The sequence below is a fragment of the Podarcis melisellensis genome, assembly GCF_964234715.1.
Source record: "Podarcis melisellensis genome assembly, chromosome: 5".
NCBI lineage: Eukaryota > Metazoa > Chordata > Lepidosauria > Squamata > Lacertidae > Podarcis > Podarcis melisellensis.
This window is the reverse complement of record NC_138537.1, coordinates 64,296,141-64,309,133: the sequence shown is the minus strand read 5'-3', so window position 1 is coordinate 64,309,133 and position 12,993 is coordinate 64,296,141. Positions and strand designations below refer to the sequence as shown.

Genomic DNA, 12,993 nt, shown 5'->3' with positions numbered 1-12,993 from the left:
AGTACTTCCAGGATTGTTAAGCTACAGTTTCCTGTTACATCCAGACTCAGAAACTTCTGTTTAAATTCCAACTACAAACCAGGTTTGATCCTGGCTTGAAATCCAGGATTTTATTCAAATTAAACAAGGCTTTGTCAGCTGATATGAACTGAAGCAACACAAAGCACATAAAACAAGGTTTGTGAGGGGAGTACAGTACCTCGGGTTACAGACGCTTCAAGTTACAGACCCCATCAACCCAGAAATAGTACCTCGGGTTAAGAACTTTGCTTCAGGATGAGAAGAGAAATCACACAGCAGCAGTGGGAGGCCCCATTAGCTAAAGTGGTACCTCAGGTTAAGAACAGTTTCAGGTTAAGTACAGACCTCCAGAATGAATTAAGTTCTTAACCCGAGGTACCACTGTATTTATATTCCATACACTTCTTTTTCTAAGTCCATAGCAGCTTTGAAACATTTCTTTTATGGGAAATGTTACTAAGGGGAAAATGCAGGAAACCTACACAGGGATTGTTATTCAAGATGGTTCTCCATGTCCAGTGGCTCTATGTGTAACCACTGTACTATGACCAAAATCTCTCTTGAAATTAATAGACAACACCAACTGTACAAATAAACATGTTGCTATTAGAATTGGCAACATGTGTTTCAGAACCTTCCCAACCTACCCATTGTGGTGCCCTGGGAATGACCAACATAAAATATTTTCTCTTGTCCAGTTTTTCTCAGGATAAAATTTATTGAAGCTGGAAGGTCATATTTAGCCATTTCATCAAAACTGCAAAGAAAAGGAATAACAGACTGTGTTTTACAGACTTGCATACAGACTTCTCCAGCCAATGCAATACAATATCTGGCAAACCAGAGATCACCTCCTCCATGGTCTACCAATTCTCTGAACATTTGTGAAACAATCTGATTTAAATTAAGCCATGACTCATCTTCTTTAGATATTTCCACTGGCACTGTTCACTAGCAGTCAATGCAACACTATGAGCTGTTCACTGAAAACTAAATAGTTCACAGTGGCCATAGGGTTTCTGCAATGTGACAGTTTTAACAGGCAAGCTGTCCCTAAATCTCAAATATCAGCACCTGGAGAGCCAAATAAGTCATGACTTTAGAACACATTTGCACAAAATAGGAATTGCCAGTAGAGTGCCCATAAACCTGTTGGGTGGTATCAAAATGAAACACAGGCAGATTAGAAGGGGGAGAGGAATGCTTCTGTTGCTGTCACTAGTGTGACTAATACTGGAAGCAAAAAGAGAAACATAAAGCTTTTTAAAAAACCGAAGTTTCTGGAGGCTCTGCCTCGCCTCCCTGCATATCTGAGGAGCTTCAAATTCTGGCCAAGTAACTTTACTCAGAATCAGCAGGACCCACACTTGGTCCCAGGGGCGCCGACTTGTGCCGCAGATTATGGGTGCCCAGCGGCATGTGCAACGTAATGTGAGGTCAGGATGTCACATTGCCCCTTGATGTCATGAAGTCACATTACATCGCACCCGCCACAGTGGCACCTAGGAGCTCTGGAAATCACCTTGGAGGCCCTGTTGTGTGGGTGCTGAGCACCCACAACAAAAATTTGGCACTAGCACTTGGTCCTCCCACATCAAATCTAGTTACACCTGAAGCCAACCTGATCTGTTTATATCTACTGAGTTTAGCAATGCCATATTTCATCCTTTCAGTTGGAGTTATCCCAGCTGTGTGTCTTGTTGCTGACATCCATCTGGGTCAGGAAACAATGAAAGAGTGTGCCTTTGAGGATGAAGTCAAATTGTCAAAGAGTTAGATTCAGGTAGATAGCTGTGTTGGTCTGACACAGTCGATGTCCAGTAGCACCTTAGAAACTAAGCTTGTTCTTGGTATAAGCTTTTGTGTGCATGCACACTTCTTCAGATACACTGAAACAGAAGTCACCAGACCCTTATATATAGTGGGAGAGTGGGGTGGTTTTTTCCCCAGGCGGGTAGTAGGAGATGGATGATAGACTAAATGGGTATGGTAAACCTGTTGATGGACAGGAAAAGGCAAGGGATAGTATGCAGATGATTAGCATATCTCATTACCCCACCCCACCCTCCCACTATAAGTATATATAAGGGTCTGGTGACTTCCATTTCAGTGTATCTGAAGAGGTGTGCATGCACATGAAAGCTTATACCAAGAACAAACTTAGTCTCTAAGTTAGTCTTTATTTAGTTGTCAGAGTTACAGTGCCTGCTGTGCTTGTAGAGACTGATACAGCTGAGACAGGTTTTGTCACTGCTTAGGCAGATGAAGGCAGCTTGTTCTGTGGATGCATGTGTACCATGCCATTTCTCATCCCAGTGGTAATTTCTCCTCTGTTCTTTACTGTGGATATACCACCTACCGGTAACTATCTGTCTCCAGGCACTGCTGTTGTCTGCAAGAGATTCCCACAAGGTGGAGTTGATGTTCCTAGCCTTCACATCATGTTTGGAAACGTCTTTGTAATGCACAGTTGGTCGGCCAGTGGGCCTGCTGCCTGAAGTCAGCTCCCCATAGATAACATCTTTGGGGGATCTTATCATCTTCCAGTCTTCATCAGAGCATCTAATTCCCCACATGAACAATATGTGCTGTCTGTCTGTTTGTTTGTTTGTTTGTTTGTTTGTTTGTTTGAAGAAACAACTACCAATTATATTTACTTGGAAATATATTTCTATACCTTCAGATTATCAGGGTGCTGTTCAATGTTGAAACAGAAGAGGAAGAGCATGGCAGATTAAAAACCCCAAAAGGAAAACTAGGAACCAGAAACACATAATGAAGTTTAGAAAGATCACTCTACCTGAATCGCCAGAATTCTTCTTGCTCCACAGTATAGTTAATGTGTTTCATGGACCAGGTGTTCCCTCTACTGTTTCCTAGCCAAACATCATAGCCAGCATCAGCCAGTATGAAGCCCAGGCTGTTGTTGTCCAGATTTGACACCCAGTTATCGCTACTGCCAAACAAGCCATGTTGCAGAAACACTGCGGGCTTCGGATCTGCAATGGAAGTCTTTTAAGTATAGTTATAAGAGGTAACTTCAGTGTTTCTTTCCAACAAAACAGTGATCCATCAAAACCTTGAATGGCAGTTGTTGTCATTCCATATTGCAAGTAACAGCCAGTGAAGTGGTGCAGGTGGGGCAATGTTACTCTCATGGCTTCCCGGCAAACTGGGTTGCTGGTGCTTACAGAGAGCAAGAAGGGACAGGGAGAAGTGCATGTTGGTGGAGCCAATCCAATTCTCTCACCTCTACGTGCAACACCTGGTCAAGCTCCCCCAACCTTGCCTCTCCCCTCTTCCTCTCAATAAGCTCCAGTGAACCAATGTGTGGGGAAATCAGGAGAGCATTGGTACTCCACAAATGCCACTTCACTGAAAACTACTGCATATCACCTACTATAAACTTGGGGCACAAAGCATGCATGGGCAGCAATTTTATATGCCCATGCATATAAAACACTCCTGAATGCAATATGTAAAGCAAGTCTCCTCCCCCCCTCAAAAAAGGTCCCCTCTCCCCAGTTATTTGTAACAGGCAATATTGAACCATTCCACTCACCTGCCACAGAAGCACCATATATCTTTTTAATTATATTTAACTTCAATTTCTTTTTTTTATTTTTAAACAAATGTGTCATTCCACAAACAGCCCTGTGTTCTCTGATGCCTATAACCATGTTCCATCAATGTTGTGTATGTAATAAAACTACGTTGATTTATTGAAACAGATTGATTGAAAAGTAGTGATTTTTTTTCTTGTCTGTTTTGCTCTCTTCAGACATGGGCTGTCAGGTTGTCCATGAATGTTAAATCACAGAGAGGTGAGATCCAGATCTCAAACAAGTCTGCCTTTAGAAACCTCCTACCCCTTGCAATAGGGACGCGGGTGGCGCTGTGGTTAAAACCTCAGCACCTAGGACTTGCCGATCACATGGTCGGTGGTTCGAATCCCCGCGGCGGGGTGAGCTCCCATCTTTTGGTCTCAGCTCCTGCCCACCTAGCAGTTCGAAAGCACCCTTAAGTGCAAGTAGATAAATAGGTACCGCTTTACAGCGGGAAGGTAAACTGCGTTTCCGTGTGTTGAGCTGGTGCTGGCTCGCCAGAGCAGCTTTGTCACGCTGGTCACGTGACCCGGAAGTGTCTCCGGACAGCGTTGGCTCCCGGCCTCTTAAGTGAGATGAGCGCACAACCCTAGAGTCGGACACAACTGGCCCGTACGGGCAGGGGTACCTTTACCTTTACCCCTTGCAATACTACACTGCAGTCATTAAATGACTAATGATACATTTTGGGGAAAGCTGTTAAAATATTTCTGACTATTATGATAGAAGTGTTGTTTCAGAATCCAAAGCGATATGTTGTTTTGTCATAAGGCCTGCTTCATGAAAAAGCTTTTTTCCAAATTAATAAAACTTGGGGGCATTGCCACCACATGTGCATAAATGAGCCAGTGACATTACAAATTCTTGAACTGATATATTTTTAGTCATCTTATTCAATAAGTCATCTCATTCTTACATTTTAAGCCGTTTTACTCAAATATAATCTTATATTGGGCGCTTGGCACTGGAAGCAGGTGGCTAAGTCCTCCTGCCCTTCCTTCATCACACCACCTTTGCTTCTCAGGTATTAGGTAGCCCTAATATCTTTCAGAAAAGCAACACCCTTAGACTGTCCTTTGCATTTCTTTTATTATTATTACTTAAGAATTTTCTCAAATTTTAATACATACATATGTTAATTGCCTTTAAACACCCTCATTCACTCTACATAATACCCAAATTGTTATTTTCTGCTGCTCACAGTTCAGGTCCTTCTTGTAAATCTATCTGACTGTTATACCTCTTCAAGTACTCTACGAAGGGTTTCCACTCCTTCCTTAGCAGTGTCCCCTCTTGATCCCAAATTTTTGCTTTCATACTTGCCAGCTCCACATAATCTATTGGTTAATAATAATAATTTATTATTTCTACGCCACTCTTCTGGCTGGGTTTCCCCAGCCACTCTGGGTGGCTTTCAATAGAACATTGAAAACAGAATAAAACTTCAAACATTAAAAAATTCCCTAAACAGGGCTGCTTTCAGATGTCTTCTAAAAGTTGGACTGTTAGGAAAAGGAGAGGACATTTTATCATATGTGGTGGGATTGTAAGGTAATTTTAAAAATTTGGGAAATGATATACAACGAATTGAAGAAAATGTTCCATTTAACATTTGTTAAAAACCTGAAGCATTTTTGTTAGGGATTGTAGGGAAAGATCTGCCAAAAAAGCTGAAAAACATCTTCTGAAAAACAGCCGCAGGAGTTTTAATAGCACAAGGATGGAAGACTGAAGAAACCCAAACTAAAGAATCATGGCAAGAAAAATTGATGGACTATGCAGAACTGGCAAAACTGACAGACAAGCTACGGGACAAGGATAACTGTGACTTTAAATGGGAATCGGAATGAATGGGACTTTAAATGGGAATGAATGGGAACCCTTTACAAAGTATTTGAAAATGCAACAAAGCGAACTGGACTCCTTGGCTGACTTTGAATAAACATTCACAAACTTTTTATTGATAATAATCAGCTAAATAGTTTGAGGATCTATACAACTGTGTAACATGCAGAAAATAGCATTTTTAGAGAAATCAAAGACTGGAACTGAGGGAAGTCAGGGGGTGTGGGTGGGTGGGTTCTGTGGGGGGAGGGAGGGAAGGGGGGAAATGGGGGGGAATAAGGATGATATGTTTTTGGATAATATGTTTTAATTTGGAATAAAAAAGTTATTTAAAAAATAAAATAAAAGTCGGATTGTTGTTTATTTCCTTGACATCTGATGGGAGGGCATTCCACAGGGCGGGCACCAATACTGAGATGGCCCTCTGCCTGGTTCCCTGTAACCTCACTTCTCACAGTGAGGAAACTGCCAGAAGGCCCTTGGAGCTGGACCTCAGTGGGCGTACCAGATGGAACTGGTAGACGGCTGCCCTGAACACAGAATTGACCTGTGCCTCCATGGACAGCTGTGAGTACAAAATGACTCCCAGGCTGCACACCTGGTCCTTCAGAGGCACAGTAGCCCCATTCAGGACCAGGGAGTCCTCCAAACCCTGTCCCCCCAAGACAGTACTTCTATCTTGTCAGAATTCTACCTCAATCTGTTAGCTGCCATCCATCCTCCAACCACCTCCAGGCACTCACACAGGACCTTCACCGCCTTCACTGGTTCTGATTTAAAAGAGAGGTAGAGCTGGCCTGAATCCCGATTGGAAGGGATCAAAATGGTCCGCATCCTCCAGGCATGCCTGGAGTTGTTCTGCAACCATCCACTCAATCACCTTTCCCAAGAATAGAAGATTTGAGACTGGGCGATAGTTGGCCATATCGGGCGGGTCCAAAGGTGTTTTTTTAAGAAGCAGTTTAATGACCGCCTCTTTCAGCGGGGCTGGGAAGTATTCACCATTCTACAGTGCCCATCGCCCAGCCCTTCCTGGCTCGCTTTTATTAGCCAGGATGGGCAAAGATCAAGGAGACCGATAGTTGGTTTCACTCGTCCAAACAGCCTGTCCACATCCTTGGAGGTAACAGATTGGAATTGATCCCATGCAACTTGACTAGACAGGACTCTAGCACTTTCCCACCCCAGCCCTGCTCCCGTGGTGGAGTCAACCTCATTCCGAATCTGAGCAATTTTAACAGCAAAAGAATTTTTTGCAAAATCATTACAGGAGATCTTGGGGGCCTTATCAGGCCCCGATGGCACAGGTTGTTCCATTAAATTACAAACCACCTGAAAGAGTCTCCTGCCTGCTGTTTTCTGCAGATGCAATAGAGGCAGTGAAGAAGGTCCTCTTCAACGTCACTATTGCCACTTGGTAGGCTCAATGTTGAACTCTAACCTGTGTCCGGTCCGATTCAGAATTAATTCTCAGCCACTGGTGCTCTAGCCATCTCAATGATTGTTTCATTGCCCTCAGCTCTGGGAAAAACCATGGGGCTGTCCAGGCTCCATGCAATTGGAGAGGGCACTTTGGAGCCAGGCAGTTAATAGCCCTACTTAACTCTGCATTCCAGCGGGCCACCAGGGAATCAGCTGAAAGGCCATCAACATAGGATAAAATATCTCCTACCACTCTCTGGAAACCATTTGGATCCATTAAGTGGGGGGCGCGGACCATCCGAATCGGTCCCACCTCCCTGCAGAGGGGAAGGGTTGCAGAGATGTTCAGTTGCACCAAGAAGTGATCTGACCATGGCACTTCTTTTGTTTCACTTTTACTTAGTGTCAGATCACCCACATCCATAGAGGTAAACACCAGGTCTAAGGCATGTCTACGGTTTATTTTGCTACTCCTCTTTAGTTGGGATTTCTTGGTCTTTTCACCTTTGTGCATAGATTACTCAATCTGCTTTTGTCGCATACAAGAAGAGATTAAGTAGCTTCTTGGGGATAACAGAGTTTGTTACTCCTAAGAGGAAGGCCTCTGGTTTGGTGGTGGGGGTGTCATCTTTAATATTTTTTTCAGTTCCCCATAAATTATTTTCCAGTATATTTGGCTTGCTTACATGCCTACCACATGTGGAAGAAGATGCCCTACATCTTTTGGCATTTCCACATGACTTGGTTCCCTCCCCCCTCCCCCCTTTGCATTTCACTTTTCACTCAAGAAAAAGCTGCATACAACACACAAAGCCATTGGGCAATGGAATTGACTCTTCACAGCCCTGGTTTTTTTCTCCTTTTTTTTTTTATTCAGGCTGTGACCCTTATAAATGGCAGAAGAACATATATCCTAAATAACTGCAAAAACACTTTTGCAACTAAAGAGATTTCCCCCCACAAAAAAGATTGCATGCAGTTCCCTATGACTTGGGTCAAGAAGGTATGGAGAGCACAGCTACATCAGCACAGAAAATGGCTGCTGTCAACATGGACTGTGAACTATTTATTCCAGCTTCCTCATCTCCTTGTCACCATATTTCTTTACTTCTTTAATAGTTCAGGAAAGGAGTAAGAAGCACTTGGCCTCAACTACCTATATGGCCTATCGTTTGCAATATTATAGAAAAAATAGAAGGACACACTCAACAATCATAATATTAGTGCACATTACCAAACAAACTGCCTATGTTCTTTTGCACTAAATCAAATTTTAGCAAAGCAAGAATTCATCATTTAATAATAGTAATAATAATAATAAATCCCCAAAATATTGAACATTTGTATATATGTGTACACACAATATATACCTCAAAGCACACACTCACCCTTGTTTGACTGATTTCTTTTGCCATGAGGGATTCTGTTAATACTCAGAATATAACCATCGTCTGTCACCACTTCATATTCCTCACTGGGATATCCTCTGAAAGAAATAATTTCGCTCTGCAGGGTGGAGATGGTGTGGTTGGACAGGTTAACAAGCAACTGTAAGATGTCTACAGACCGCTGTTTTTTTCTAGAAAAATAGGTGCTGGTACTCACCATGAAGTTTTTATAGTAAGTCCTATACTTTTAAACAAACAAACAAACAAACAGAGGTGCCGGTACTGTGTACCCCTGAGTACCCCCTGGAAAAAAAACACTGCTAAACACTTATTTGCCACATGATAGAATTGATAACTGGAGTGTGCAGATGGGTGATAAGCCAGATAAGGTAGTAAAACAATCTTGTGCCATCACTTATTTGTCAGTTCCAAAGAAATCCAAGAACTGATTACCTGCCTCCCTCTGCTGAAATTAGAAATGAAGGGAGCCTTTTGTTGCAGAATGTCTTCCCAGGATACCTTCCCAGCCAATTGCTGCTTTTGCTACTGTTCTACATTTTTATGGCTGTTGTTCCCAAACTCCCCCCTTCCCTTGGACCACTTGAAAATTGCTGAGGGACTTGGTGGTCCACTGAATGATTTTTGTTCTTGCTGCTGAGCAATTATAATGCACTGTGCAGGATGCTAGAGTTGCTACTGCAGAGCACCTAATTGATGTTCACAGAGCACTGGTGTTCCATGAAGCAAATGTTGGGAATTTTATTGAGATTTTAAAATAAAATAAAATTCCAAGCTGCCCTGAGCAATGATGCATTGGGAGGGCAGGGTACTACTTCAAAATAGTATAATAAATATTTTCTTGTCCCCTAAAACCCCAGCAGTCCATGGAAAATTAACTTCAATGATGTGGCGTACAGCACCATTAATTGTCAAAGATGCCTTGAGGTAAGAAGATGAGAAAGGAAAAGGAAAATGGCTTACAATATTCATAGTCGCTTCTGGGTCTACGCTTCTTCTTTTCCACAATATTCCTGAACTAATAAGCACTTGGACCAAGCCTGCCCCCATTATGAAGAGCCATATCATTGATTGGCGTGGAAGCAAATCCATCTTTGAGCCCAGATATACAAGACTGCTCCTCAGTCACCGAGAAGATGTATTTAGGTTCCGTGGAATGAAATTACAAACACCATGACTTTAAATAGGTTGACGTTCTTTGTCAAGAGCAAACAACACCTACTTGGAATAACAAGTCATATCTAATTGATATGATTGGTTTGGTCTTGCATAACTTCCAGGATAATTTTCACTGAGTTCCATTTGATGTTCTTCCAGGCAAGTAGGCAGTCTCAGTTTAACAAAAGGTTTGTCAAAGTGTAAATGCTAGTTTAGTGTTCTAATTAAGAGTAAAAACCATCAATCAGCAGGTAGATGGTTCAAATCCAGTGCTATTTTTCTAGAAAAATAGGTGCTGGAGCTTCCCATGAACATCTCCAATTGTTCTTTAATAATGGCAGTGACACCAACCTGAGAGGTGCTGGAGCTCAGTTCCTGTGAGTTCCTGCTGGGGGGGAGCCCTGTTCAAATCTCATTTCTTTGGGTGGTTTCAGACACATTATTGTTCTTCTCACTGTAGTCATATGGTGTTCATACTGCCCAAACATACTGGCATGATGAAAAAATACACTTTGAATATTCTTGTTTGGTTAACATCCACAATGGACTTTCTACATGACAAACACAAACATGCGAGGGCAGCCAAGTGGGAGGAGCTGGGATGGCAGACCAGAGCGGCAAAGTTCTCACGTTTCTTCACTGACCAGGGTTAAAAGCCAGCTGCACCTGACACTGGCAGTACAGTTGACGAAAGAGCAAACCCTCCCTCCCTCATGTTTCTGTTTCTAAACTTGTCTTAAGCTTGCTTTGCTTCCTGTGCCCACTGCATTTGACTTTGCTATGGTTCTCAAATAGTGTCCATATTCCACTGGGTGGAATCCTAGTCATCAAGGTTATGGGTGAATTAGAAAATGTAATGCTGGTGGGCAACAAAAGAGGTTTAAAGACTGTCTCAAAAAAAATTACACATCACTTGGGAAGACAGGAAAATTAATACCAGTGTACTGGAAGAAGCAAAGATCACCAGTGTTGAAGCAATGATTCTTCAACATCAACTTTGTTGGACTGGTCATGTTGTGCAGATGCTTGATTATCGTCTTCCAAAGCAACTACTCTATTCCAAACTTAAAAATGGAAAGCGTAATGCTGGTGGTCAACAAAAGAGGTTTAAAGACTGTCTCAAGGCAAATTTTTAAAAATGTAGTATAAATACCAACAATTGGGAAAGACTTGCCTGCGAGTGCTCCAAGTGGAGAACAGCCTTTACCAAAGGTGTCATGGGCTTTGAAGACACTTGAACTCAGGATGCAAGGGAGAAACGGGCTAAGAGGAAGGCACACTTGGCACATCCACACCGTGATCAACTCCCATCCGGAAACCAATGTCCCCACTGTGGAAGGACATGTGGATCCAGAATTGGCCTCCACAGTCATTTACTGACTCATTGTTAAAACCGTTTTCATGGAAGACAATCTTACTCGGCTACGAGTGATTGCCAAAGAGTAAGAGAGGTGAACTAGTGCATCACCCTGACCTAAACCAGGTGAACTTGGGGGCAAACCGTAAGAGGGGTCCAGGTGGAAGTCGCTGTCCAGAAGTCAACTGGGGGAGAGATGGGCCATAGAGCTTCCAATGGCAGCCTGGTGACGACTACCTCAGTAGATCTTAGGGAGGCCATAATCCTTGGCAGGGCCCTTGTAGTAAAGTTAGTACAATTCAAGAAGCTGTTCTTTGGTCAAGCAGAGAACAAGGCCTTGTGGGAAATCAGCAAGCCACAAGAATTATGGGAACTAGGTCATGTTGCTTTAACCCGCAGACCAGCAGGCTCCAAGGGTGTAAAATGTTTATTACGGGAGAGGAATTCTCTGGTTAATTTGAAGGTTTGACACCAGGGGTTAAAGTTATGCACATTCACCCAGTGTTGTTATCTGTCCTTTAATTGCCTGAGAATGTGCATCTGCATAAGCTCCAGGAAGCTCCACGGAAGGAAGGAAATACCTTTGATCTAGGTTCTGGAGCCTTAATTAGCCCAGCTGTCACAAGTTAAAATTATTAGCCCACAAGCTGGTCATTGGAGAATTTGAATGTAACCAAGGATTGTGATTGGACCTGGGGGCTCTGGTTCCACATGCAAATTGGGGATAAAAGATATTGAGAATGGCTGGGAAAGCGCGCTCTGCAACTTGCAACATCGCCGGGCTGTTAGCAGCCCACCTGGCTACAGTCGTCGTCCTCTTTGTGATGGAGATTCCTGTTTGTCTTTGAACGAGGATCATCTGAAGGACTTTGAATTAATCTGATAATTCAGAAGCAGCATGAAGGAATACCCTCTCGCTGTGATTCTGAATTTTCAGAAAGAGTGCAGCTGCATCCATGACAGGTTGTATTTGTAATCCTAGATCCTACAAACAGTTATTTCATCTTATCTGAATTAAGTTTGTTCATTGGCATCCAGCTTCTCACAGTTTCCAGGCCTTTGGTATATGTCTTTCCAAGGTACTACTGTGAAGTAAAATGCTCATTGTTTGGTAATTGGGAAAACATGCAATTCTGTACATTTAACTTGGCTTATTAAAGTCACGTCATTCTATTATTATTCATAACACAGGAAGAGAGATAATTAAAGTGATTTATGATGATGCTGTACTTTGTTTAGTCAGACTAACCAGACAACCTTTGGGACTGTGGGGTTGGGAAGTAGGTATCTAAAGCACAGTAAAGGAATTCTGATGCATGTGATGAGTTGAAAAACAAGGATTTCCATTTCTGCCACTTTTGTTGCAGGAATACATGTTACCCAAATTTATCCCTGCCCAAAAGCTATATGTGAATCCAAGGCTTTTGACTAGGATATGCTTTAAGAATGAAGGACTTTGAATTACCTTATCTCTATCTAGATGTTAGAAGTATTAGTCAGTTATATTCTACAATGTTGTTGTTTTTTCTTAGCTTGTAATCCACAAAAGAAGTGCCTGCTTTTTAAGCATGTTATCCTTATGTTTTTAAAATAAATTTTAAGAAAGAAACTTTTCTTGTTCTGTGTGTCTATCCAGAGGGGATGCCTAACTTCTTGGTTGCACTCTACCTGAGAATTTCTGTCTGCAAGTATATGGAAACAACTTGTAGAGTGGGGTAACCAGCAATAACGGGGCACGGCCTTCTCCCTGGGTCTGTGGCTCTGGGTTCCCCAAGACAAAGGGAGTGGTGGCAGCATTACCAGTTCTGTTATGTTCTGATTCTGAAAAATAAAGTGTCTGCCAGCCCTGCTCCAGAAACCTGGCCCAGCCAGAGAGCAAAGGCAGGTGAGGGAGGGGCGAGCGGCTGGGGACCTTTACCACAGCCCTGTTCAAAAATTTCAGCCCTCTGTCATTTCTCTGACAGGAGGTTAAAATAGATGTACAGTCGTACCTCAGCTCCCAAACACCTTGGGAGTCAAACTTTTTGGTTCCTGAATGATTGAAAACCGGAAGTGAGTGTTCTAGTTTTCGAATGTTATTTCGAAAGTTGAATGCCTGACGGGGCTTCTGTGGCTTCCAATTCTGCAGCCAATCAGAAGCAGTGCTTTGGAAGGCAAGTCAAATGTTTCAGAAGTCAAA

General features: G+C 42.6%; 1 protein-coding gene across 1 annotated transcript in view; it reads right to left on the bottom strand.

Moving 5' to 3' along the window:
• Positions 1 to 9,508, bottom strand: part of LOC309370640 (putative lysosomal acid lipase/cholesteryl ester hydrolase) — a 119,270-nt gene extending 109,762 nt beyond the window's left edge. The window contains exons 1-4 of the mRNA XM_081912553.1: positions 9,263 to 9,508; positions 8,282 to 8,399; positions 2,822 to 3,020; positions 669 to 778 (exon numbers count right to left, since the gene is read on the bottom strand). Coding sequence (XP_081768679.1) covers positions 669 to 778; positions 2,822 to 3,020; positions 8,282 to 8,399; positions 9,263 to 9,391 — 556 coding nt within the window. The 5' untranslated portion in view covers positions 9,392 to 9,508. The remainder of the gene's footprint in view (positions 1 to 668; positions 779 to 2,821; positions 3,021 to 8,281; positions 8,400 to 9,262) is intronic.
• Between the last annotated feature and the right edge of the window lie 3,485 nt (positions 9,509 to 12,993).